General features: G+C 41.9%; 1 protein-coding gene across 1 annotated transcript in view; it reads right to left on the reverse strand.

Annotated features, from left to right (window-relative positions):
* Nucleotides 1-27539, reverse strand: part of SYK (spleen associated tyrosine kinase) — a 281314-nt gene that overhangs the window by 179594 nt on the left and 74181 nt on the right. Inside the window, exon 3 of the mRNA XM_086963566.1 lies at nucleotides 3506-3959. Within this exon, the coding sequence (XP_086819692.1) occupies nucleotides 3506-3907 (402 nt within the window). The 5' untranslated portion in view covers nucleotides 3908-3959. The remainder of the gene's footprint in view (nucleotides 1-3505; nucleotides 3960-27539) is intronic.

Below are 27539 nucleotides of genomic sequence, written 5' to 3' on the forward strand. Positions count from 1 at the left end.
CATTAAGCATGTCTCTTGTGTCTCTACTGGAACCCTTTGGCCTGCCATCAGCAATCTTTAAAATTGTTTAAATGCTTTTTGGCTGATTGCTCACAAACAGCTATGTTGCTTTCTTTTCACTCAGACTCTATATCTATCAAACACAGAGCGCCACAGGGCACCATAATTTCTCTTCTTCTGTTTGCTGTGTACTTCGAACAATAAGCAAGGTTTTGTAAGAACAGAGTTAATTTTTTACTCGTATGGAGACAAGTAAGCATCACTTTTTACCTGCATTAGTTAATGAATATGGACTTCACAGACTTAGATCCATCAAAGCCTTGCCCCTTTTCTACTGTTGATCGGTGGATGGCTAAAAAAGTTCCGCAATGTAATGCTTCCAAGACAGAATATTTGCTCATCAAAGGTACAGGGACCACAGTTCCTTCTACTACCTGGCCATATTGGCTTGTAATTAAAAGAACAGGGGGGACTGGGAGCAGATAAAGATCCATTACCCATGCTCCAGAAATCTTGATAATTTTTAGACCACTGGGGTGTGAAACATGTGGACCCAATTATACCTCATCTTCACATATTGAGCAACTCAGGAATATGATACCCCCATAGTAGCCTTAACCATTTTTGTTTTTAAACTCTGTCAGGAGAATCTTTATATTAAAGAACGATTTGATATCCCCAAGACAGTTTTAATTCAACTTTTCCCACAGTCACTGCCACCCCACTTTTTGGACACCCTCGCACTCATCAGATGAAATCAACAACAAGAAGATCTCTACCAAAGTGACCAATCCAGGGGACCCGCAGGGCAGTGCAGCGCTGGCCCAATGAGGAGCACCTGCCCGATAATAAGGCATGACATCCGTAGGAGTGTGAGAGGGCTACAACAGACAACCCTGAGGATTGCCCTCTGCATCCTGTCCACAACTTAGATCTCATTATCTATAGGAACAGTACTCCCTTTGTTGAGCTCATACTTAATTGTCCCCTGTCAGCCACCATCAAAGCAAGTTCATTTTCTGGGCATAGTAATAGATGCAGAACTCAAAATAGATTTACTTATTGCTAAAGTGGCTACATTGTACTAAAATAAGTTTTTATACCTTAAACTTCTCATAGTTTTGTTGTCATTTATTGTTAAGACTTTCCAAATACTACACGCTGTAATACTCATATATCTGAACTTCCAAAGATCAACTGACCCCCTTCAACTATCAAACGCCTATCCCACTTTCCTTTAGAAAATGCTCCATGTCATAATGACTGACATAGAGCTGAACCATACTAGAATAAATCAGCATACTACAATATCTCCTTTCTTTACAATGAAAAGGATCAACATCTAATGGCACTCTAGAAAAGAAGCAAACACTCCCAAAGTACTCTGTTAAAACAATAAGAGAGAAATTAACAGGAACCCTCAAAGGAAGGCAAAAGACTAAAAAACACAGAAAGTAAAAAGTAAAAGCAGAAATAAGAATACAAAGGCATTACATGCCGTTACAGCCACAACATAGTGGTACAAGAAACCATAAGTTAAACAGGAAGAACATGGTACTGTCCAAGTGCAGATTTACTACATTCTTACTACCATCCAAAATGTTTTGGAAGTGAGATCTCTCTATTACTTTTCCTAGGTTGTACAGACTGAATCTCCTTCTCAATGTTAACATCTTATACACACGGGAACTATTCCACCAATCTGTCTTGTTGACTCTGATAGCATAAAGTGACACAGCATCAATTGTTACAGTTGTTCCAAATCTTGACAAACCCATAGCTACCTAGTGTGGTAACCTAATCCTGACTACATCACTCACCTGAAGTTTAGTTAACTAAGCTTGTGACTTACATTTTCTTTCATGCACCAGTAGGTTAGATATCTTATCTTGTGTATTTCGTTTTTCTTGTATTGAATCCTATTATGAATTTGATTACCAGGATGAACATGCAAAGTTGCAAACCCCACTAACTCATCCAAGCAGGACACATTTCAAAGATTGCCACTCTGTCCCTCAACATTTCAAATGGAGTTTTCCCAGATATTCTATTGGGTGTGGTGCAATGTGCCCCCAGCATACTTTGGATGGATTTACAAAGTTTCAATCTATTGCTTAATGTCCATTGTATACACTCAACTAGCATGCGGTTCATGTGTAAAACCATTTGCCTGTGGGTAGTATAGTGCTATCTTATGATGTTCATTTTGAGATTGTATAAAGAAGTCACTCATTTCTTTTGACTCAATTTTAACCCCATAACCTTACACAATCTCTTTAGGAAATCCTTCCCTTGCAAAAATGTCTTTGAAAAATGTAATGACACCTTCTGTGGTTGGATAAGCCATGAATCAGACTTCTGACCACTTGCTGTAATAATCTGCTACTACTACAGAATACTTATATTTATGGGGCAGAACATAAAAGAGTCTGATAACTGAAACTCCTTAACAAAATGCTCCATGTCATAATGAATGACATAGAGCTTAACCCAGCCATAAAGTAGAGCAGCATATTCCACATCCTCTCCTCTTCACAGTCTGCACTGGCTGGCAATTAAAAAATTAGCACTGTTTTAATTTTTGATGCTTTTAAATATGGTAAGACATAGTAGCTCTTTAATGTCACTGTATCCTAATCTTCTCTGTATATTACTACATATGGCATGAGGTAAGGCAAAACAATGTTAGTGTGCAGGTGTTTACCCATAAAGTTAGTAACATCACCACTGCCCTCTCAAACGCCTGCTTAAAGTACTATGTGAGACACTTTACTAAGATTGCCACGAGGTGAGGTTTGATGAATGGGGAAGTGATAGTCTTTGTACATATTTCTTCATGAATTCTGCCATATTGAAAATAGAAACTCTTTGCAACTCTGATTTTAAACATTTTTTTAATTTGAAAGACATTTGTGTCTTATTTATTTGCTTATAACTATATACATATATAACTGTCAGATTAAATATAATTCAATTTATATCTCCGTATAGTTAGCTTATTGGTATGTCAATGAATGCTCAAAATTATAGTGAAATCAATTGATATAAATTTGTTTTAGTAATAGTGGATTTTTTTTTACAGTGGGTACGTGTTTTCTAAACAAAGACCCAACTATTGTTTATTGATTTGCCTTTACACACCTTTTTCAGTGTTGCATTTCACCTCTAATTCCCTAACATTTACTCTTCCATGTAGTCTGCTATTCTTATAAAGACCTTATTTAAAGCTGTAAAAATTCCTGTTATGACAAATCCCTTCTTGATAGAAATGACTAAGTAGTGTAATATAGATTACATTTACAATTTAGTAAATGCAAGAGACTGAGAAATGGTACTTTTTGGTTGGATATCAATAGGCAGAAGAACCATAAGGAAAAAAATTAACTTCCTAAAATGGTTATACATATGTATACCTTATTGTAGTTAGTAAAATCGCTAGGATTATACACAATATTTAATTAAATCCAACATGCATTTGCTGACAAGGGAATGATGTGTAAATTACCTGCAAATTCCAGGTCTGCTTGACGTATTCCCTGATTAGATGCTCCTTTAAGTCTTCAAATGGACCAACTTTTGGCTCTACTCCTTTCGGGCGATTACATGGTTTCTTTAGCAAACATACAAGGCCATCTGTTTCTTGAGTGTGATAATTGCAGACCTCCAGTGGACTTAAGTGGGATTTTCCTCCAGAAATAGCATAAGTTCCATTGATCTCCCTCTCAATCGTATAATGGTGGCACTTTCTTGCACAGGAAATCGACAGTGCAAAACCACCAAGATAATTCCGACTCTGACGCAGAAGATATAATCCATCACTCAGTCCTCCTTGCTTCAGATATTCTTCTGCTTCTTCTCTTGTAATGTTGCCATAGAAGAAGGGCAAATGATTAGCACTGTCCGCCATTTTGATGATTGGTCCTTTTATAGTCCTTTTATAATGCGGGCTAAGGCCTAACCTGTAGATAAAAAATAAAATTATTTGAAAACAGGTAGGAAACCTTACAAATCATGCTTTCTTTTGGTTTGATGTTCAGTACCCAACACTGTACATCATTTTAATATTCTCGGCTTTTAACATGACTATCCTCTTCTGCGTACTCAAATATAATTTCAGATTCCACTTGTCAGATTAATGCTATGCGTATGCCTAAGTAATGTGAATTTTTGTGACTACTCACTTCCCATGACCACACCATGAGATTCCCCTATGTATGCCTATTTTAGTCCAGCTTATCTTTTAAAAAAAAATATATTTTTATTTTACCCCCCTTTTTTTCTTAGGTAAGGATAAACACAAACTTTATGAAACAAGATTACAAAACAGTAGATTGAGCATATACCATAAACGTAATATGGGCAAACAACAAAATACAGTCACAGCATATCTTATATAAATCAATAGTAGACAAACAAAAATGTAGAAAGCAAGTAAGACTAAACATTACTCACTTTCAATTCATGACTTGACCAAGTAGCATATAGTCAAACCAAATTGCACCAAAATCCATTCAGTTATGGGTGACCAGATCTTAGCTCCCATTGCTCTCTTCCTCATATCTTGGGTTTTATATATTGAATATTCCAAATTATACATGGCTAATAACCTTGAACGCCAACTCACAAAAGTCAGGGTTCAGGGCTAATCCGGTCCTTAGTTATACAGGCCCGTAGCACTGCCATACAAATAAACATAAAGGATGTATTGGCTTGTGATCTTGTATGTGCTACAATATCGTACCCATCCCCAATCAGTACCGATTCCCCCGTTATACATACAGAGGTTACCGTTATTACACCGAGAAACTGCTCAATTTCCCTAATAAGTTCCCTAAGCTTAGGACACAAAACAACATGTAGATTTAGTCAGCTGCAAAGAGGCCACATCTATTGCAGTTGACACCTGCAGATGTCCCCCATTTAGAGATCTTGCCTGGGGTATAGAACAGATCATAAAGGGACATATAATGCTGAGTGCACATCCTCCCCGTCATCAAGACTTGATTAGCAAGCCCTAAAGAATCACTGATATTAACCTCCTCAACCCCTAATGATCTGCCCCACTTCCCTTGATATAGATCTAAATTGTCAGGGAATACCTCTAATATATGAGTATAATATTCACCTATAGGTGTTTTTCTCTTCATTTTTTAAATAAGTGCAATCTTGGCGACCTGATGTTCAAATCCAAACCCTTGCTTAGTTAGGAAACTTATGATTTGAAGGAATTTGAAGAAATCCTGTTTGACTAATCCATATTTCAATTGCAAATCTACAAATGGCATAAGTTGGCCATCTTTACATAAGTCACCTAGCAGATAAATTCCCTTTAATCCCCATCTATGGACCACTTGAACTCGAAACATTATTGGGAAGAGAACAGGAGCTGAAAATGGGGTATAAGCATTAAGCTTAGCAATACCTAATTTAGGTTGGACTTGTCTTCAAACAGAATAGGCTGCGCCGAGTTTTTGAATTTGGTTTTCTTAAAATAGCTCATCACCCAACCCAAATTCATATAATGATGGTCTATGACAAGGCAGGATTTCTGCCTGATCTCCTACTGCCAAAGGATTTATATACAGCATCATTGCTGCCCAATAATACAGCATAAAGTGTGGGATGCCCCACCCACCATGATCCTTAGGCAGTACCATTTTCTTATGAGCCCTTCTCTGTCGGCTGTGCCCCATAGGAATCTAGAGCCAACCTCTTAAAACACAATACAATGAATTCAAATGGAATTCGTCTAAACATATATAAAAACCTTGGCAATACCATAATTTTTAATACATTAGATCTCCCATAAAGAGAAAGGTGTAGGTGATCCAACCGCTCCAATGTTGAGTTCACTTTAGCCAGCACTGGATTCATGTTCAATTCTGGAATGTTCCCAACTGATGTTGAGATTTTAATTCCCAAATACGTACCTTCTGGCACAATGGCCACCTCAGCCAGAGGATCATCACCAAAATAAAAAACGTGGGTTTTGGAAATATTTAATTTATAGCCAGAGAAGCTCCTGAATTGACTTGCCAATGAATTAATAACGGATAGTGCTGAGACTATGTCTCTTGTAATAACAACAATATCATTGGCATATGCAATGCTCTATAATTCATGAGCCGCAATTGAACTGACTTTATGCCCATATGTTGATTCAATTTCTTTAAAAAAATCAATATATAAGGCAAATAAAAGTGGAGAGCAAGGGCAACCTTGCCAAGTGCCTCTGCCTATGTTAAATGAATCAGACTCCTGACCGGAGATTCAAATACTTGCTTCAGGACAAATGTATAATGCCTGAATTGCTTGCCGAAACTTAGGGCCAAACCCCTTTAAGCTTTAAACTTCCCATATATAGGGCCAGGAAACCCTGTTGAATGCCTTCTCGGCATCCAACAGGATTACCGCCAATGCAGACTCGGTTGCTTGTGCCCAATCCAAAAAAGACATCACACATCTCACATGGTCCGCAGTATCTCTGCCAGGGATAAACCCATGTTGAAAATTAGAAACCAACCCTGAAATAACACCAGCTAACAGTATAGCTATAATCTTAGAATAGACTTTACTATCGGAGTTGATTAGTGAGATATGTCTATACCAAGTAGGGAGCAGTTCGGGTTTATCCTTTTTCAAAAAACAATACTAGCAGTTTTGCACCAGGAAACCGGCACAATTCCTCTTTCTGCTGCCAAAAAGTATGTAAAAAATTCTGTTTTTAAAATATGGCGAAAGGTCCGGTAAAACTCAAGGGGGATACCATCAGGACCCACGGCCTTACCTACTCCCAGCATTGTTATTACCGCTTCCACCTCCTCTCAAGTAACATTCTCATCTAATATTTCCTTCTGATCATATGTCAGTTTTTTGATCTCTATATCAGAAGAGAACTCCTTTAATTTCTCTTCAGCTCTGGTAATTACATCAGCCGTATATAGTTGCTGATAACATTTACTGAACACATTAAGCACTTCAGATGAAGTTTCCTGTATCTGGCCAAGATGATCTTGTATTCTATTAATCCTATTAGCAACCTTTTTATGTTGTAGTTTTTTCGCTACTAATCGACCAGAGTTCTCACCAACCTCATGCAGTTCTGACCTATAGATAGCAATTTTGGAAGCTAGTTTCTCAGCAAAATTATGATAAATCTTAATTTCTTGTGAGGCGATATCACTTACAATTTGTTCAGTATTTTGACCGCTAGTTACCACCCCATAAGTTCAGTTTCTAATACCCTTAAATCATTCATCCCCAAATGAATTTCATTATAAACCTTCTGCTGTTTATCAAAAGAATAGCTTAATGTTTCCCCACAAACCGCTGCCTTAAATATAGAGTATGAGGTGGAAACCCGATTATTTTAAAAAAATTCAGTGATCCAATTACTCATTTGTTCACAGTATACAGGATCCAACAAAAGTTTCTGGTCCAAGTCCAAGCTCTTGGTGAGCCTCTAGAACAACAATCGAACTCCAACACAATGGGATTGTGATCTGATAAAATGTTAGGCAAGATATGGAACCTAGCGTTTCTTACCTTCTCTGGTGTTAAGAAGAAATAGTCTAAACGCAGATGTGGGGTGCAGAGTAGAAGGTTTCACCCATAGCTCCCTTACCTTTGACATACCATGCATCTGTACCCCAAATTCTTTAATGAACCCTATAGTTGCTTTAAACACTTTAGATCTCCCAGCATAGAGTTGATCACTTTTTATGTCAAAATTACCTTCCAAATGGAGGTTATAATCCCCACACACGAGTAGCAGGGATGGCCATGCGGCTAACTCGATACTAAGGAAATGCAACATCTCTGGATCATCCAGGTTGGGACCATAAATTGAGCATATCGTCATTGGAACACTCCCAACCCAGAGTTCAATAATAAACCACCTACCCCAAACATCTTCTTTCCCCCAACCAAATTTTTCAGGATCGCAACCCCTCAAGTAGTCAAGCTCTGCCGAGTACAGCCAAGTAATTCCATACCTAGGTCATTCAACCATCTCTGCTTATAGCATGCAATATGGGTCTCCTGTATGCAGAGCAGATCCACCTACATTGTCGTTAAAATGTGTGTCATAACCCCCTTTTTCTTTTTATCATTGAGGCCACAAACATTCCAAGAGCAACTTGAAAATGTACCCATCATAATAAGGCTTTAGATAAGCAAAACTGGCCACCCTTAACTTGCTTGAGGCCCACAGCTTAGGATAACATTCGACAATTGAAAAAGCATGAATACAAAATGTAGCCACCATATTCTTAGTACCATGCACTAACCCTGCCCATGCTGTACTTATCCTTACCCCACCACCCCAACCACCCCTACCACCCCTCCCACCCAGAGCCGTCCCCCCACCCAACACCCCACTCCCTTTATCCCTTTAGTGATGGAGAGAGAGGGTTGTGAACACTCCCCTGCCCGCCCGACTGTGAAAAAGAGAAGATAGAAAAATAGCAAAAATAAAAAAACAGACCGCCTTCTGAGCAATAGTCTCACGAACAAATACTAGATAGTATTTAAAAACTATTTTGCAACAATCTCTGAAACAAAAAAGAGTGTTTTGTCTTTATGAATAATTTTGAGTTTAGACGGGTTGAGGAGGACGACCTGTGCACCTTTAGCCTGAAAAAAAGGGATCAATTGGCGAAGATGCCATCTCTGTTGGACCGTAGCCTGGCAATAATCAGGGCGAACAAAGAATTCACAACTTTTCCCACTTCTTTTGCGATCAGGCCTTGATAAATCATACAGAGATTCCCTAAGCAAAAAATTGTTTAAACAGATCAAGATAGCCATAGGTTTTGCATAAGGACCCCCTGTGCCTCCCTGCAAATGAAAGAGAAATCTGTGAACACGCTGCAGTTATAAGTCCCACTTCCATTGACTCAAATCGAGGAAGGCCTCTGAAAATAAATCGACAACAAACTGTCGTATAACTTTGCCTTACTTTCCTTCTGGAACCCCTAATATGCGTAGGTTGTTCTCCCTTGCGCGATTCTCTAAATCAGTAAGTTTCCAGTTGATATCGTCCTTCAAAGTTTGTAACAAAGTTATACTTGTTTTCTGTAGCACTACTACCTCGTCCTCAATTATGGATATACGCGTCTCTGCTTCTCCAATCCGTGTAGACATTTCTGTGCATGATTTTATTACACGACACAGTGTTTTGGAGTTTACGGACCGGGCCCCGTGTACGCAGTCCTTCTGCTTTGGTCTCCTCCCAATGGGTCGTAATAGCTTGGTAGACAGTACTCAGGGTATTCTCACTTTCTCCCAGCGCAACAGTGCAATTAATCTCTGGAGATGCATTGGTGCTACCGCCATCTAAACCACATAAAGCACCATTGATCTCCCCAAGTTGTGGTGAAAATGAATATTCCCACGTTAATTACCCTGTCTTGGTAGATATTTCCTTAGAGGCCCGATTGGAGGGATTTCGAACTTTCCGTACACTTTCTTTATAACCAGAGGCATCAACATTTTCTTCATCATCTTCCTCCTGCAAACCAAAGCTTGCCTCACTTCTCTCATCTGCCCAATCTCCTCCAATACTTTCATTTTCAGGAGAATTAGATGGCTCTGACATTGAATAAAATTTACCACCGGAATCCCCAGAGTCCAAATCTTTTATCAACTCCTTATCCCCATTCACCATGCTGGGACCAGTATCTTGTGATGTGTCATCGCAGCCCAAGTCTGTAGATGGAAGTGAAGCTGTAATATGCTGAGATTGCGCCCTATTACACACACCAGGGGATATTTAATTTTGAAGTATATTTGATTTAGCGCCTATATAGCTATGCACTGTGCCCGGTAAACAACTGGCTTCCCCACTCGCTGTTACCACCATCGCCCCTTGGTGTATTGAGAGTATTGGGGACTTTTGCTGCACTGTAGGCACATCACTCGGATTTACTGGCATTGCAACTTTGTGACCTAGCTGAGTTTTAATTAAGGGCCCTGGCGAAGCAGTATTGGGGCTCTTACCTTTTCCCTGTGCCTTTTTAAATATTCCTGGGACTTTTACTGGCTTTCCGGATATGGTATCTTTACTCCGCAGTGCCCCAGGAGGAGAGTTGAGTTTTTCCTGCTCCTGCTGAGCACCGACAATGCTGCCCCGTCCATTACCTGGGGGTTTGTGGGGGGGGGCGAGGCCTCCGAAACTGCTGGGACCTTTCGTGGCGTTTTTGGGAGCCATTACTCTGTGAATGGAAATGCTACGGTCCTGGATTTCCAGTGGACCCACAGCCTGCACCAGCTGTACCTCCTGTGCCGAGCTGCAGCCTCACGCCACCCAATACTAAGCGCTACCGAACACCACCGGCGTCCGAACAGTCCTTGGCGTTCTTGAAAGATAGTGCGCAGGGACGGTGAAAGCCCCTCAGGAAGCGAGAAACGAAATAACCACAGCATGCCTAGAAGTCTTAGCTCTATGATTCACGCTGCCTTCATCATCGTCGGAAAGGTAGGACAGGGAGGGCTAACAGCGAGGAGTGTTGAGCTGGCTCACACGATCGCCACGATCTCCATCCTGCCCCATGAACCTAGTCTAGCTTTTCAGTTGATATTAATGATTGCTTACAGAACGTATGTTGTGAGAAAAATCCCAGGACGTCTAAATGTACAGTGTGAACAATCGGGATAGATCAGTGGTCAAGAAGGAAAAATCGAAGAATTAACAATGTTTATATAAAATATATATTTTTAATGAGTATTTGTTTAAAAAAACATATAGTGTATGACCAAGAGGTCAAACCATATGATAAGGGTAAAAGATGCTTCAATTACATACAATTGTAATAATCATACAACATAAAATTCATAATCAATACATGAAATTTATACACAAAAATACACGTAATAAATCAAATAGTAAAAAAGAGCATAAAAACTCGACGCGCGTTTCGGCAGTGAACCGCCTTCTTCAGGAGACATAGAATAAATCAACATTGGACGCTCTATCCATGCAGTAACAATGATGGAAGATAAAATCCTCTGCAATTTTGATAGGACTAGTATAGATTCAAGGTGGAGATAGTCCTGGGTATTTCCAATAGAGCTGGCAATGTAAGTAGCGCAGATGTAGACAGTTCTAAAAACGTTGATCACAATATTGCTTGGATATTCACGCGATATAAAAGATTGCAGTTCCGGTGAGTATTGCCCGGTATTAGTTGACTCGAAGGAATGGTAAAAGAAGTTTCTTAAATAAATAAACAATAAAATGATCTTCTCTTTGCGTGGAGGTCGGGTCCCCACAACACGAGCGTCTGAGCAGCACCACCCTGCTGTCCGTTTATCGTCTACTTTCTTAAGAGACGGCTTATCTTCTTTTTGTGTGGAGGTCGGATCCCCACAACACGAGCGTCGGACCAGCACCACCCTGCTGTCCGTTTATTGTTTATTTATTTAAGAAACTTCTTTTACCATTCCTTCGAGTCAACTAATACCGGGCAATACTCACCGGAACTGCAATCTTTTATATCGCGTGAATATCCAAGCAATATTGTGATCAACGTTTTTAGAACTGTCTACATCTGCGCTACTTACATTGCCAGCTCTATTGGAAATACCCAGGACTATCTCCACCTTGAATCTATACTAGTCCTATCAAAATTGCAGAGGATTTTACCTTCCATCATTGTTACTGCATGGATAGAGCGTCCAATGTTGATGTATTCTATGTCTCCTGAAGAAGGCGGTTCACTGCCGAAACGCGCGTCGAGTTTCTATGCTCTTTTTTACTATTTGATTTATTACGTGTATTTTTGTGTATAAATTTCATGTATTGATTATGAATTTTATGTTGTATGATTATTAGAATTGTATGTAATTGAAGCATCCTTTACCCTTATCATATGGTTTGACCTCTTGGTCATACACTATATGTTTTTTTAAACAAATACTCATTAAAAATATATATTTTATATAAACATTGTTAATTCTTCGATTTTTCCTTCTTGACCACTGATCTATCCCGATTGTTCACACTGTACATTTAGACGTCCTGGGATTTTTCTCACACCAGTTGTTACCCTGCCCTAGGAGTCTATATACTACCCAGGGGGTCCTTGTTGTCTTCACTTGCTTACAGAACGTAATCATTTTCTATGTGAAATACATGGAAAAGCTTTGAGAACCTCAGATGGATCATATATTTTATATAATTTTTGAAACACACACTACTGTGAAGGCAACTGAAAGGCAATTTTACAGAATATGAATCTCATCCATCTATGAGCCATGGCCGGAAAGCAGTTATCATTGCCACTTACGCCATCTGGTGAAGTATCCCTATCAACACTGAGATGCTGAAACACTACTTATAAGGTAATTGGAGACTGGTTTTCAGGAAGGATCTGCCATCTTAGTTCTGCAGTGCAGAGGAGAAGGGCTTGTGTTAAAGATTAATGCTTGGTGGAAGTCTGATAGATGAAGTCAGGTGAGAAAGCAGAACAATTTGGGGTAAAAAGTTGGCTCAACGTTGTGCATAAAATAACAACGTGTAAGGAATAGCTTCAATTTCAAAGGCAGTAAGGGTTAGGCTATCAAGTGACCAAAACCACAATGAAGTAATTTGTGGCAGTTATCTTGAATTAGTGCCCTACACTGAAGAATTCTGACAACATTGTGGAACTGTTCTTTGTCTGCTGAACTGGAAATATCAACCTTAACTGCAATTTACTATAATATATTGAATGAGGGTTAGCTCAGAAGAGAACTCATTATTATAGTCCTGCAAACTAATATTTATGTGATTTTAGTGCACATTTAGATTGACTTTTGGTGGAGAGCAATACTGTTAATCTAAACACTTTGATGAATAAATGTGGCAGGGCTGAGACCACACAGTCATTGCACTTACCACAATGGGGGGAAAAGGTACTAACAGCTTCAGTGGACCTCACGGTATGTTCCCTACTAACTGTTTACAGGGATCAATTGACACTAACCTAATACACAATAGATATTGAAAGGTGATGGACAATTTGTGAAACTCAAAAAGTCAACATTAGATTTTCCCAGGATGACAACCTATGAGGCATTGCAAGAGGTGGAAACTTTAAAATGACTAAAATATAAGCATCAGTGAGACTGAATGTCCCTACATTGTGTACTGACACAAAATTGCATAGGTATCTCGACTTTATGATGAACTCCTTAGACAGAAAACACACCCAGGCACACATCAACCAACAACTCAATGGAAAATCTTCTGTTCCTGTTTTAAAAAAGCTGCAAAGAATATCACTAGGAAACGTCATGAGGAAAATTAAGCTGCTTGGCTCCAAAATAAGAATGAAGAATCATGAAACCTCTGACAACCACACAGTACTAATATCAGTAGTGAGGAAATTAAATAATTCAAGGGCAGACTGTCAGCAATGGAACACAATGCAAGAGAGGTGGAAGGCTCAGTAGAGGGCATTGAATGTGTGAAGATGAGGGTTAAAGAAATTGCTTCTGCTGGCAAAATCTGTGAAGACTGTGAATGGTGTGATAATATACATACATTTCATGTGCTAGAAGACCTGAAAGGAGGCAACAGTGTGTCCTTTACGGAACTTTTGTCACCTATGGAGATCCCGGTTTCATTTGCCTACACCAACATAAGCACACATGTAAAATCCTACAGAGCTCAAAAGTAGAAAAATGCAAATTTCTCAATTAAGGCAGAATGTTTCACCTATGCAGACTCATTAAAAAAAGATATTAAGACAGGGTAAATTTGCCAAAGATAGATCCTAGCCTATGCAAAATTAACTTGTAGACCGACACAAGGTTATTCGTTACCTAGTAACACAACCATAGTACATTAAGATTTTAAAGTGCCATGAACAAAACAGCATGAATACTTCCCAATCTATAACTCTAAGATGCTATCATAAACCCACCACAGGAAGAAAAGCTGAAGACCTCTGGTGGGAGAAAATTCACTCCAAATAAATAAGGCATTTTTAAGGCTTTCTGTTATGAACACATTCAGACAGATGGATACACCAAGACAGCAGGTTACATACGCTCTTTATTAAGACACACTGTACTAGAGAAAGAGTTCTGTACAGCTCCACTGCACCAAGCAACTGACCCAGCACGGAACGCCTGGAGCAATAGAACATGATGCTGTTCCATGATGTGTTTACATTCCCTGGAGCCACTTACCACATAATATAACACATCCTCACCTTTTAATACTAACAAAAGAATCCCCACCTCCCCCTTAAGAGAAAATCAAAGAGAAACGAAAGGAGAAAAAGAGAAAACGAGAGAAAGCAAAAAGAGAGAAAACAAATATGCCTCAAAAGCAATACATAACTTACAACCTTCAACATAATCCTTCAACCATTTGCATAATACCCTCCTCCTTTTACTATTATCAACATTCTGATAACACCAGAGTTACTGGAGTGTAACTCTGGTGTTACACTCTGGTAACACCAGAGTCCAACTTCCAATCTTGCTCCTGTATTGCTACTTCCACAGCACCCTGAGAAACACTTGAATCCACCCAAAAAATCCTCCCCAGTGTCATTGTCAACCTGAGTGCTAACTTGGGTACCAGTATTGATGGTCCCCTTCAAACTTGTGTCCTCACCATCCAGCCCTTCAAACATGTCATTACTCATCAACACTTCCTGACTCACCCCTCGATTACAAGGTACCACCCATTTTAGATTCCACACTTTCATACTGCTAACTCTGACAGCATTCTGTAATATCTCTACCAACTCCTCTGGTGAAAAAAACTGACTCTCCCTGTAGGAGCTGACTCTTTTTGGCTAAAGTCCCTAAACTTTTTGCTTCTCCTCTAGACCTTTTTCTGACAGAGTGTGCCAACTGAGATGCTTTGGACACTTTGTCACTGCTAAACAGTGTCAAAGTGTAAGTGTTACCTGTATAAAGTAATGGTAATTGGTTGTCCATGCTTGTTATGTTTGCCTTACTAAGTAAAGTCTCTAGTAAAGTGCACTATGAGTGCCAGGGCTGGTAATGCAACTGCTACTAGTGGGCCCGCAGCACTATTTGTGTCACCCACACAAGTAGCCTTAAAAACGGAACTCAGGTCTGCAATTGCAGGGCCTGCACGCAGTTTTTTAAACTACCATGTTGTTCTGTCAAGTACATTCACCAGCCAGACCTTACCCTTCCCTTTCTGTGCACATCAGACACCCCTAGGGTTGGGCTAGGGTACCACCTGGACAGGGTGCAGTGCATGTGAAAGGTAGGACATGTACTAAGGTGTGTGTCATGTCCTGACAATGAAATAATCTTCATTTCGTTTTCCACTATTGAAAGGCCATCTTGCCCTTAGGATAGAATTTAATGCGTTTCCCAGCCTATCTTCCCAAAGGCTTAAGATGGAAAGGTGAAGTTTAGTATGCCTGAACTCACAATGTAATAACACATCTTTTTAAGAAGGTGATTTTTGCATTGTGTGTTCAGAAGCCACTCTTTTCGAAGTGGCTGAGGATTTGGACTCTAAAATTTCTGTGTGTCTCTGCTTGGCTGTGGATTGACTGTCTGGATTTGAAAGCTATATGATCTGGGGAATGTCTTGACCCAGGGGAGGAGGTGAGACAACAACAGGCTGACCTGCATCTGCAGTGTAGGGGGAGGAGAAGCCCCTGGAGGTGAAGAGGCCTGGGTTGCTGCTTTAAAACAATTTGTTCATCTCCTGCTGAGTGATTGAGAATCCAGACCCCCACTACTCAAAGAAAGAAATGTGTCACTGGCAGGGAGGCACCCAGAATTGGTTTGAACAGGGGTCAGTGCCCCCTGAAGCACAAAGACTTCAAAGCCATTGAGGGGTATAACTATGAAAGCTGAAGCCCCTGCACTTAGGAGAATGGCTTGATCAAGTGTGAACAAGACTGGAGCTTCTTCGTGGTCAAGAGGACCTTTGCCAAGGAAGAAACAACTGAATAGACTGAAGCATAGGACTGACCCTTGCTGTGTGATCTGGGGCTGGACTGCAGTTTGCTGTTACAACCAAGGAAAGGCTAAAGGGACTTTGCGGTGTGCTGAGTCCCCCTGCTTGAAGGACTTTGCTGTGTGCTGTGTCCTGAAGTAACTAGGACCTGAGGTGAGCTGGCTCCCTGTTGCGGAAACACAGGAACATAAACGTTTCAAAAGAAGACTCTCAGATACACTGTGTGTGTGTGCTCTGTCTAGCCTGAGATCTTTGTAAATGGTGTCCTGTGATCATGGCACCGGGAGTCCGAGCGAGTTTCAGATACGCTGTGTGCGTGTGCTCTGTCTAGCCTAAAGCCTTCATGAGGATCGTCTTGTGACCGTGGCACCGGGAGTCCAAGTGAGTTTCAGATACGCTGTGTGCGTGTGCTTTATCTAGCCTTAAGCCTTCATGAGGATTGTCTTGTGATCGTGTGCACCAGAATCCAAGTGAGTCTCATCAACGCTGTGTGCGTTGTGCACTGTGAGACCTTAGAGAGGATTTGCCTTGGTATTGTGTGACCAGAATCCAAGTGAGTCTCAACACTGCTGTGTGTGGGTGCGTTGGGCACTGGGAGACCGTCGTGAGGGTTTGCCTTGTTATCGTGTGCACCGGAGTAAAGTGAGTCTCAGTGACACTGTGCACATGTGCTTTGAGCAGCCTGAGATCTTCATAGTTGAAGCGGCCCGGACTGACAGGCCCAGAGGAGCTGAGTTGCCGGCCCAAGCCAACGATGCCATTTCACCAAGCTGCATTGGGGGCCCAACCACTGAGTGAGGAGAGGAGAGTGATTTTGCTCCCCCCAGGTAACGTGCGTCGACTCCTAGGGTGGGGTTGCAGGTTTGGAGGGAGACGCTCCTTGCCTCTCTCTCGTATTGGCAGTGCGAGCCTCTGCTTCAGCTCAAGTTGCGGCCCGTATTGCCTAGGGAGTGGCGGTACAGGGGCCGGAGTGCGAAGCTGCACTTTGGAATTACATCGTACTGTGGTGGGGGCAACTGTGAGAAGCTGACTACAGGTCAGAAGGAGAAGCGAAGAGATGACCTGAGGCCCGGTGATCGGGGCCTGAGTGTACTACATAGTATTACATTTCTGCAGAACGGAATATCTGACAGACGTATTACACATTGCATCATTTCTATTTAACGAACTACCTGATTAGCGTATTGCACATTGCATTATTCCTGCATAAATAATGACCTGATTAGTGTATATGCATTGCCTTAATATTCCAGAACAACATATCTGGTGGTCCGATTACGCATTGAATTGTTTTACCTTGCAAAGTGCCTTATTATTGCGTTACGCATTGCATTCTTGTCATTGCAGAGTGTCTGATTGCTATGTTGCGCATTACAGTATTTTTACATTGCATAAGTACCTGATTCTAGCATTACGAACTGTATGACATGTGATTAGGAATACAGGAGATTGTTTATAAGTGCTCATTGACATCGCCAGAACTTACAAGGACTGGCTGGCCTAACAACCTCATATGTTGGTTTTATTTCATGTGGTCTTATCATATATCTTTTTACATAAAGTTTATACTCATTTTACAAAACTCGCGTGGAGTCTATTTGTGGTGTCATCATTGGATTATTGTGAGCGTGGGTGTAAATACTTTACACATTTGCCTTGAAGATAAGCCTGGCTGCTGGTGCCAAGCTACCGTGGGGGTGAGCGGGGCTATCTAAGAAGATGTCCTTCCTTTCCCTGATGTTGGAACACGGGTCCCTACTCGGACTAAAGTACCTACCTCAGCCAACCAAGGATCCCGGGTCTAACACTCTCCCTTGGGCACTTTAGTCCGTTCCTTCACTCATACTCGTTCCCAACTCTCAGTTGAAGATGCCTAACACCTTGTTTGTCATCATAGTATGCCTTACTTCGTTTGTGCAACTTTTTCAATTTCCTGCCCACCAACTTGGGTGACCATTGATTCACCTCACTATCACACAACCAAGCGGGCTGTACTTGCTTCTAGGAATTCTTCCTATCATTATCACAAATTTTGATAGTGCAGTAGCTTCATTGGTGGGCACTCTGTAAGCCCACACATTTTTTCACTTCATTATGCCAATCACACTGCCTACCAACAACGGACTGGATAACGCTCTTAACCACATTGTCAAACCTTTCTGTCATACTGTTTCCACTAGGGTTGTAAAGAGAACTGGTCCTATATTTGATGCCCACTCTCTCAAAATAAGCTTTAGCCACATTGGCACAAACTGCACTCCAATGTCACTAAGAAGTGTTGCTGGAATCCCTTTAGTCAAAAATGTCTCATCCAAAACTTTCAACGCAATATTAGTGTCTGCCTTCTCCACTACCCCTACAACAGGCCATCTAGAGAATACACCAATAAGAACAATCCCATACTTGTTGCTCTACCACTGGGCCCAACAAAGCTCCCATAGTTGCTTCGGAATTACGCACAGACGCATGGGTGGGCGCAGTGTCAATCAATCAATCAATCAATCAATCAATCAATCAATCAATCATATCATTTGTATAGCGTGCCCCCCGCGCCTTGAGACCCCGGAGGGGTCTCAAGGCGCGGGGGGTGGGGTCTGCTACTGCTCGAAGAGCCAGGTCTTGAGGTGCTTCCTGAAGGAAAGATGGTCTTGGGTCAGTCGCAGGTGGATGGGGAGGGAGTTCCATGTTTTGACTACCAGGTAGGAGAAGGATCTTCCTCCGGTGGTGGCTCTGTGGATGCGTGGGATGGCGGCGAGGGCGAGGCTGGTGGATCGTAGCTGGCGGGTGGGAGTGTAGAAGGTTAGGCGGTTGTTGAGGTACCTGGGGCCCAGGTCGTGGAGAGCCTTGTGTGCGTGGGTGAGGAGTCTGAACGTGATCCTCTTGCTGACGGGAAGCCAGTGCAGGTCTCTCAGGTGTCCGGAGATGTGGCTGTGTCGGGGGATGTCCAGGATGAGTCCTGCAGAGGCGTTCTGGATGCGTTGGAGTCTTTTCTGAAGTTTGGCTGTGGTTCCGGCGTAGAGGGTGTTTCCGTAGTCCAGTCGGCTGGTGACGAGTGCCTGGGTGACCGTCTTCCTGGTTTCGGTGGGGATCCACCGGAAGATCTTTCGGAGCATACGCAGGGTGTTGAAGCACGACGATGAGACGGCGTTGACTTATATGGTCATCGAGAGGGAAGAGTCCAAGATGAAGCCCAGGTTACGTGCATGGTCTGTTGGCCTGGGAGTGGTGCCCAGGGCAGGGGGCCACCAAGAGTCGTCCCAGGCAGAGGGCGATGATCCCAGAATGAGGACTTCCGTCTTGTCTGAGTTCAGTTTCAGGCGGCTGTTCTTCATCCACTCGGCGACGTCTTTCATCCCTTTGTGTAGGCTGGTTCTGGCGGTGGTGGGGTCGTTTGTGAGGGAGAGGATCAGCTGGGTGTCTTCCGCGTAGGAGATGATGTTGAGGTTGTGTTGGCGTGCGATGGCTGCGAGGGGGCTCATGTAGACATTGAATAGGGTGGGGCTGAGTGATGATCCTTGTGGTATGCCGCAGATGACTTCGGTGGCCTCGGATCTGTACGGGGGAGGCGGACTCTCTGTGTTCTTCCGGTAAGGAACGAGACGATCCACTCCAGTGCCTTCTCTTGGATTCCGATGTTGTTGAGGCGCTGCAATAGGGTGCGGTGGCAGACCGTGTCGAACGCTAAGTAGAGGTCCATGAGGATGAGGGCAGCTGTTTCCCCGTTGTCGAGCAGGGATCCGATGTCGTCTGTGGCTGCGATGAGGGCGCTCTCGGTGCTGTATTTGGCTCGGAAGCCGGACTGCGAGTGGTCGAGGGATCCGTTCGTATCGAGGAAGGTGGCAAGTTGTCTGTTGACGGTCCTCTTGATGACCTTGGCAGGAAAAGGGAGGAGCGAGATGGGACGGTAGTTCTTGAGGTTGGTGGGGTCTGCTGTTGGTTTCTTCAGGAGGGCGCTGAGCTCGGCGTGCTTCCAGCTCTCCGGGAAGGTGGCGGTGTTGAAGGAGGTGTTAATGATGTCTCGGAGTTGGGGTGCGATGATGGAGTCGGCTTTGTTGAAGACGTGGTGGGGGCAGGGGTTAGTTGGTGATCCGGAGTGGATGGTGTTCATCACGCGGGTGGTGTCTTCGGTGCTGACCGGGGTCCAGGCAAGGAGGGTGGTGGTGGGGGGCGTCGGCTCGGTGGTTGGGTGCGTGGTCTGTGCGCCGAAGCTGTTGTGTATGTCGGCGATCTTGCTGTGGAACAACGAGGCGAGTGAGTCGCAGAGGTCTTGCGAGGGAGTGATGTTGTTGTTTCCGGCGCTGGGGTTGGAGAGCTCTTTGACGATGCTGAAGAGTTCCTTGCTGTTGTGGGTGTTGTTGTCCAGTCGTTCCTTGAATGCTGTCTTCTTGGTGGTGCGGATCAGCTGATGGTGTTTGCGGGTGGCGTGCTTGAGGGCAGTCATGTTGTCTGTGGTCTGGTTGTTGCTCCAGGCTTTCTCGAGGGTACGGCAGTTCTTCTTGGAGTTCTTTAGTTCGTCAGTGAACCAGGAGGCTTTCTTGCTGCCGGGTCTGCTGGGAGGGGTCTTCAGTGGTGCTAGGTTGTCAGCACAGATGGTGATCCACTGTTTGAGGTTGCTGGCTGCTTCGTTGGGGTCCGTTGTGCTGGCGGGAGGGTTCTGGCTGAGGGAGGTGGTGAGCTGGTCGGCGGTGCTCTTGTTCCAGTTTCTGCGAGGTACCTGTTGCGGGTGGTGGTGGGTCGTGGTTCTTCTGAAGCTGAAGTGGATGCAGCTGTGGTCTGTCCAGTGAAATCCGGTGGAGTGGCTGAAGGAGATGAGCTTGCTGGAGGAGAAGACGGGGTCAAGCGTGTGGCCGGCGTGGGTGGGGGTGTTCACCAGTTGCTTGAGTCCGAGGTTGGCCAGGTTGTCCAGCAGGGTGGTGGTGTTGGTGTTGTTGTTCTTCTCGAGGTGGAATTTGAAGTCCCCTAGGAGGATGTAGTCAGCGGAGGGGAGGGCGTGCGGGCTGATGAAGTCTGCGATGTCTTCGCTGAATCGTGTGCATGGTCCCGGGGGTCTGTAGATGAGGGTGCCTCTGAGGGTTGTCTTGGGGTCGGTGTGTATCTGGAAGTGGAGGTGTTCGGCGGCGGTGAGGGTGTCGTCGGAGTTGGTCGTGATGCGGATGGTGTTCTTGTGTACGATGGCGATGCCTCCTCCGGTCTGGTTGACGCGGTCCCTCCTGGTGTGCGTAATTACTTATCCGCACAAACACAACCGGTACAAGCCCTTACAAATCTCACAACTGCTATATTCATACCCGGCCATCTTTCTCCACCGCTTTAGTTAGCACTAGACCAAAGTGATCTGCAATGCAAAGTTCCATGATTAGGTTTTGTAACCCATTGGGAGGAATGGTTTTGCTACCTCTAAATAGCAGATCCTTCTCTACAGAAAGTTCAGATCTAACTTCCCAAAATGGTCTGAGAAACTCACTAAGTAGTTCCTTTTTAGGCCATCCCTCACACATACATTTAATGATCTCCTGTATTTCATCATCATTAACATGCTCCTTTAAGCATTCCTCCTTCTTAATTGCATGTATTCCACTATCATATACCAGAGCTACACTGAAATCATCCCATGAATCATCTTCACACTCCTCAAGAGGACAAGACATGCTAGACAAATAATCTGTTACAACATTGTCCTTGCCAGGAACAGATGCATTTCACACTTCCTTCATTGGTCACCAATTTTACTAACTGTTTATAACCAGACTTATTTATTAAATGTTTGCCCCACACAAATGCACAGAAGTGATCTAATGCCCATGCACATGCAAACATTTCCTTTTCAATATCAGGCATTTTCCCTCCACTGGTGAAAGTGATCAAGACACAAACTAAATTATTGTCTCCTTTCCTCTGGAATCTCTTTGCGCCAAGACCACTCGCAGCCCTTTATTACTTGCATCAGTTGTGATACAATAATCAAGTTGTGGATCAAAACTGTCCAATGCCGACACCATGTTTTGTTTGATTCTATAAAATTCCTCCTACACTGAGAATCCCAGACAATCTTCAATATTTTTTAAACAATTATACACATTCTCTGCAAAATTTGCAATAAATTTAGAATAATATTTGGTCATGCCTAGGAATAACCTTATCCCGTATTTATTGACAGGTGCTGGGGCTTCTACAATGGCATTAATGAACATGGTCTTAGGTTTCACTCCACACTCACTGCTCACATGCCCTTACTTACTTCCTAAATATATGAGACTCCTCTCAGCAAACTTGCACTTTGTAAATTCCACTGTCCATCCTCTGTGATCCAAGGCACTTAACACCTTCTTCTATCTTCCATCATGTACACCTCTTTGCTCTCCAAAAGCAAGAATGTCATCCTGAAAGAATAACACCCCTTTTTTCTTCTCAAATAACATGTGAATTAGTCGTTGGAATAGAGCAGCTGCCAGTGCTAGTCCAAACGGCAATCGCTTGAACAGATAACACCTGAATGATGTTAAGAAAGCAGTAAATTTCCTGGATTCAGGTGATAAGGGAATCTGATGGTAGGAAGAAGACAAGTATATGGTAGATAACAATTTGGCTCCCCTTAAAGCTTGACACCATCCCAGTAATCTTTGGTAAGGGAAAATAATCAATAGCAACATTGCTATTACAGTGGCGTAGGTCCCCATTAAGGCAGATCTTTCCCTTTGTGCAGTGTGCAATGACCACTCCAGAAATCCACTCTGAACTCTCTATGATTTCTTTGACATCTATAGCCATCAATTTCTCAAATTCCTGACAGACTTCCTCCTTTACCAACATTGGTATTGCTCTTAATTTGTGGAGCTTAGGGATAGCATCCCTTTAAGCACTATGTTATGCTAAAAACGTTGTAATTTTCCCAAAGTCTTACCAAAAACCATTGGAAACATTTCCATCATACTACTGCCTACCAAACTCCCCTCATCAATCATCAAAACTGTCTCCAGACTGTTGGGCTCCAAAACAATATACTTGGTCAAAGCATCTCAGGCTTAATGTCTGAAGGTATCAAGTGTGAACCAATCTTGTCCCAAGATTTCTCCTTCCACACTTGCTCATTGACAACAGTAATTGGTGACCCAGATCTGTCTATATTCTGATTTGTACTCCACCGATAGTCATGTCACACTCTGGTTTACTCTTGATGCTGTTATCTTTGATATTTAACACAAAGTTATCATTTAAACTATTGACGTTCTTTGGTTCAGTACCCTCCTCCTCCGGGTCACTATCCTCTCTACTCTTGTTATTCTCATTGATGAATTTAACTCAACTCATCTTAGTTTTACAAATCTTGGCAAAGTGACCTATAATGCTACAGCAACTACATTTCTGCTTCAATGCAGGACATGTCTTACTATGAGCAAGGTGATCCCCACTATCGCAATGGTAACACCTTCTTTCTTTCAGCACAAATCTGTCTTTGGGGATAACTTTCTTTTCCTTTTGCGCAGTGTGAGTTGTTACTTTGCACATGCAGTCCAAATCTTTGTCCACTTGCTTTAAGGCTGTGGCGCACTTCCCCGAAATCTCTGTCTTATGCACAATGACCAAAGCTGTACTAGCATGTTCCAAAAGTTGCTTCTTATAAACTCCGAAATCAGTGTCCAGCAGAACGTCTGAATAAATATCAGCAAATTTCCAATTCCTTCAATGTGCATTCTGCAGCTGTATGCTGCTCGTAAAAAAACAATTGCCCCAGACGTGATGTCACGCGACGTGACCTGACACCCCTCTACTATAACGTGCTGCATCACACGCAAACAGCTGCTGTGCACAGGCACACGCTCACACTCCATCGCGGACTCCACTGCTCAAGCTCCCGCTTGAAGGAAAACAGAATGGCACCAGACACTGCTCGCGCTCCAGCTCAAAGAACAACTGAATGGCTGGTGTGAACATGCAGGCTTAACTGCTTCCAAGGTTGAAAGATGCGTACGCTAGCTCGCGACCACACATCAAGTACCTTAAAACGTTTCAAGGAAATACTTGATCTGCATCGATACAGTTCTTCTTGTAATCCAACACCACGCTGTTGAAGCAGTTCACTGATGAGTAGTACAGGTGGTTTTGTAAGTGCTGCACTGTAGCTTTACACAATATGGGTCCCAGGAAGTGCCGCACTCCCAAATTCCACATCAGCTCATCGTCTAAAATTGTTGTGAACACATCCACGCAGATGGATACACCAAGACAGCATGTTACATGTGCTTCTTTATGAAAATACACTGTACAGGAGAAACAAGTCTCTACAGCCACCCACTTAACTTTAAATCACTCTAAAAATGATTTTGGAATCTTTTCTGGAAATTTTCCACTCTGAATTAGTATTAACCTCATGAGCTTTCTGACACCTTAACTTTGCATCCTTTGTTTACTGTTATCAGTGTAAAAAATGGATGGCATAGATATGAGGAGGTACACTTATTTGCATATGTACAAGAATCTTATGTACGCAGTTTTGCTTTGGTATTTTTGGGGAATTAAATGGGCCATCCGATGAATGAGTTCAAGTGAAACAGGGAAACACTACTCACTAAGTAACCAGGGTAATATTTATATAGGAAAAACTGTGTTTCCTGTGGAATGATATACTATGAGGTTATGATACATAAGCACAATCGCAATATAGAGGGTTAGATAATAGCAGAGCGTGAAGGAACCACTAACACACCGATTCCAGTGTAGTATATTTTATGGATTTTTAAACAACAAAGTTAGGAGTAAACACTATACATCAAAACAACATTTGTGCATAGTGTCCCAAGTGACAAAGGGAACCTAAACTTAAGTGACAATGTGAAAATTGTATACAAGGTTTCCACTGTTTGTAAAAGTCGACCATTATCAAAATAATTCCATTTGAACAACAGCTATATACAATGATATGCGCTCGGACAATGGTTTGCTTCTTCTGTTTGTCGACGGCGTTCCATAAAATATTCTACACTGGAATCGGTGAGTTAGTGGTTATATAATCTGTTGAATGAGGTCACAATGGTTCTCAAAATCCAAGTGGACATCATCAGTAACATTCTAAAATTCCTACTGTTGCTGATTGTGATTTAGAACTGGGTAAACAAGGAGAACTTTTATTTTTGTTTATGCTGGATAGACCCTTCAAGTTAATCACTGTTTTACTTCCTTGTTTTGAATTCTATTATATTTTTTATAATCATCCTGATCATCATTTTTATTCTGATGAGATTAGTTTGTAAATGATCTGATACAAAATTGCATAGATATATCGACTTTATGATGCACCCCATATTGAAAAACCTCACATTGAGATATAACGGATAAATGGAGAGGGAGGGATATGATTCCGGATGTATACGAGCTTTTGGTTAAGGATTCGGATAGATGGTTGCTCAAATATGATGAGAAAAGCTATTACAAGAAGGTACGCTTTAAGACCCTGGGGGCTGCAATAACTATATGGTCTACCATTAAGAAGAAGTTAAAATTGGGTAGAATGAACTATTATACACCACTATATGGGAACCCATCTCTCCCAGGAATATTCCATGATTCCATAATGAAAGATTGGGACAGGCAAGGGGTAAAAACTATAGGAGACATTGTAGGGCCGGCAGGGGTAATCATCACATATGAAAACGCGCAACGGCTTTATAATTTAAGGCATAGAGATTTTTATAAATATTTACAAATTAGGTCAGTCCTATTAAGAAAGAGGGGCGGGATGTTGATATGCAAAAGGTAGACCTGATGGAAGACCTAAGAAATGAAACAGGGTGTTCCATATCGCAGCTGTATGGCGAAATATGTAAATACAAGGAGGATGACTCCAAAAAAATGTTTGAGAAATGGGGAACTAAACTGGGGCTGACAGGGAATGAGGATGAGAAATCGTTAAAAATGTCAAATACGGTGCTGAAAACAACAAATTTGCAAACCCAGCAATATAAAACATTGTTTGAACTGTATCATACCCCCCACAGGGTGGCACAGTGGGGTGGAATAAGCGGGATAACCTGTCCAAGATGTCAATCTACCCAAGCTGATACGATTCATATGTTTGCTTCATGTCCTGTTTTAGATAGCTATAAACAAGAATTGGAACAATTTTTTAATAACTCATTGGGAATGAATATAGCACTGTCGGATGAAGTAATGATTTTAGGAGTAGCTAAGGATGGCTTGGTAGTACCTCACTATGAGTTTTTATATATAGCCATGGTATTAAGTAGATTATGTATAGCATCGCTATGGAAAGATCCTAGACCACCGACATTACATCAATGGGTTTCTAGGCTGTTGGCGATCTTCACCTTGGAACAGGCTCTATATGAAAAAAAGGGAAGGGTAAGAAGAGAAGCTGCGAGAAGAATATGGGCTCCAATAATAGCATGGAAGCAAAAGCTGGGGGAGTTATAAGCATACAGTAAGATAATTAATAATTTGTTTCACGTTGAGTTTGCAAGAACTAGTATGGATAGAATTTACTAAATGAAAGTATGAATTTATGAACTTGTTAAGGAATTAATTTTTTATAATGAATGTTATCTGATTTTCTTATCTTGGTGAAATACATAATGAAAATGAAATTGTAATCTTGATGTTGATGAATAAAAAAATATTTAAAAAAAAAATGAATAAAAAGGGTTCAGAAAGAGACAAATCAGTGTTTCACTATCCTACAAAACAATTATATGAGTGTATATCTTCAGTGCTCACCTGTTTTCAAGCATGTTTCATTATCTACAAGCATAGATATGTTAAAAAAACTCTTTAAGTTTACTAGTTTTTTTCTACACTACTTTATAGTGATCTCTGTTACTACACTATGGATAGGATCTGACAATATTCACTAACATGACAACTAAGAAAATGAGAGTAACCCCCTAAACCAGAGGGGACAGGTTGTAAGTTCCCCTCAGGCCTCAACTACACTTTTTTTCATTAACGAGCAAATCCAACAAATACTAAAAAGTTCCCTTGTAGAACATTATAAAAGAATTTTGGGCCATTTAAACTAAGTGGATTTTGGTATGATGGAGAGCATCTAGTTAGTGTCATGTGGTCTGCCCTAGGTATATCCTACCACTCAGTTGTTTCAACATCTATGTGAATTGGGTAGGATTTCTCATCTTGATTAATCTGTATGATGATGATATTCAGCTATATTCAGAAATATCTTCTCCCGCTGACATTATCTGACCAATAACAATGCCTCACTTAAGACTTGATAGCATCTTTTCAGAAAGAGATTTTAGGCATATTGGCCAAATCTGCTTGTGGTTCTTCTTTATGACCCTCGCTGCAAGCTGTCATTCTTTATTTATTTTTCCGATTGTTGCATGGTTAAAAAAGTGAGTACATGTTCTGTCCTGTTCAACATGCCTGATGAACAAGATTAAACCTTTGAGGAGACTCTTCATGCTTCAGGATACCCATGGTTGCTATTCCACGAGCCTAGAAAAAACCTGTTAGAATGTCTTATGCACGCCCAATCTTTTCTGGTCCTTGTCTTCAGAAGACACATTCTGTGGTACCCTAGCTTACCCGTCGCGCATTGCTGCGATCTCCGAAGAAAGGAAATTCA

Source organism: Lissotriton vulgaris, chromosome 3_1 (assembly GCF_964263255.1).
Source record: "Lissotriton vulgaris chromosome 3_1, aLisVul1.2, whole genome shotgun sequence".
Taxonomy (NCBI): Eukaryota; Metazoa; Chordata; class Amphibia; order Caudata; family Salamandridae; genus Lissotriton; species Lissotriton vulgaris.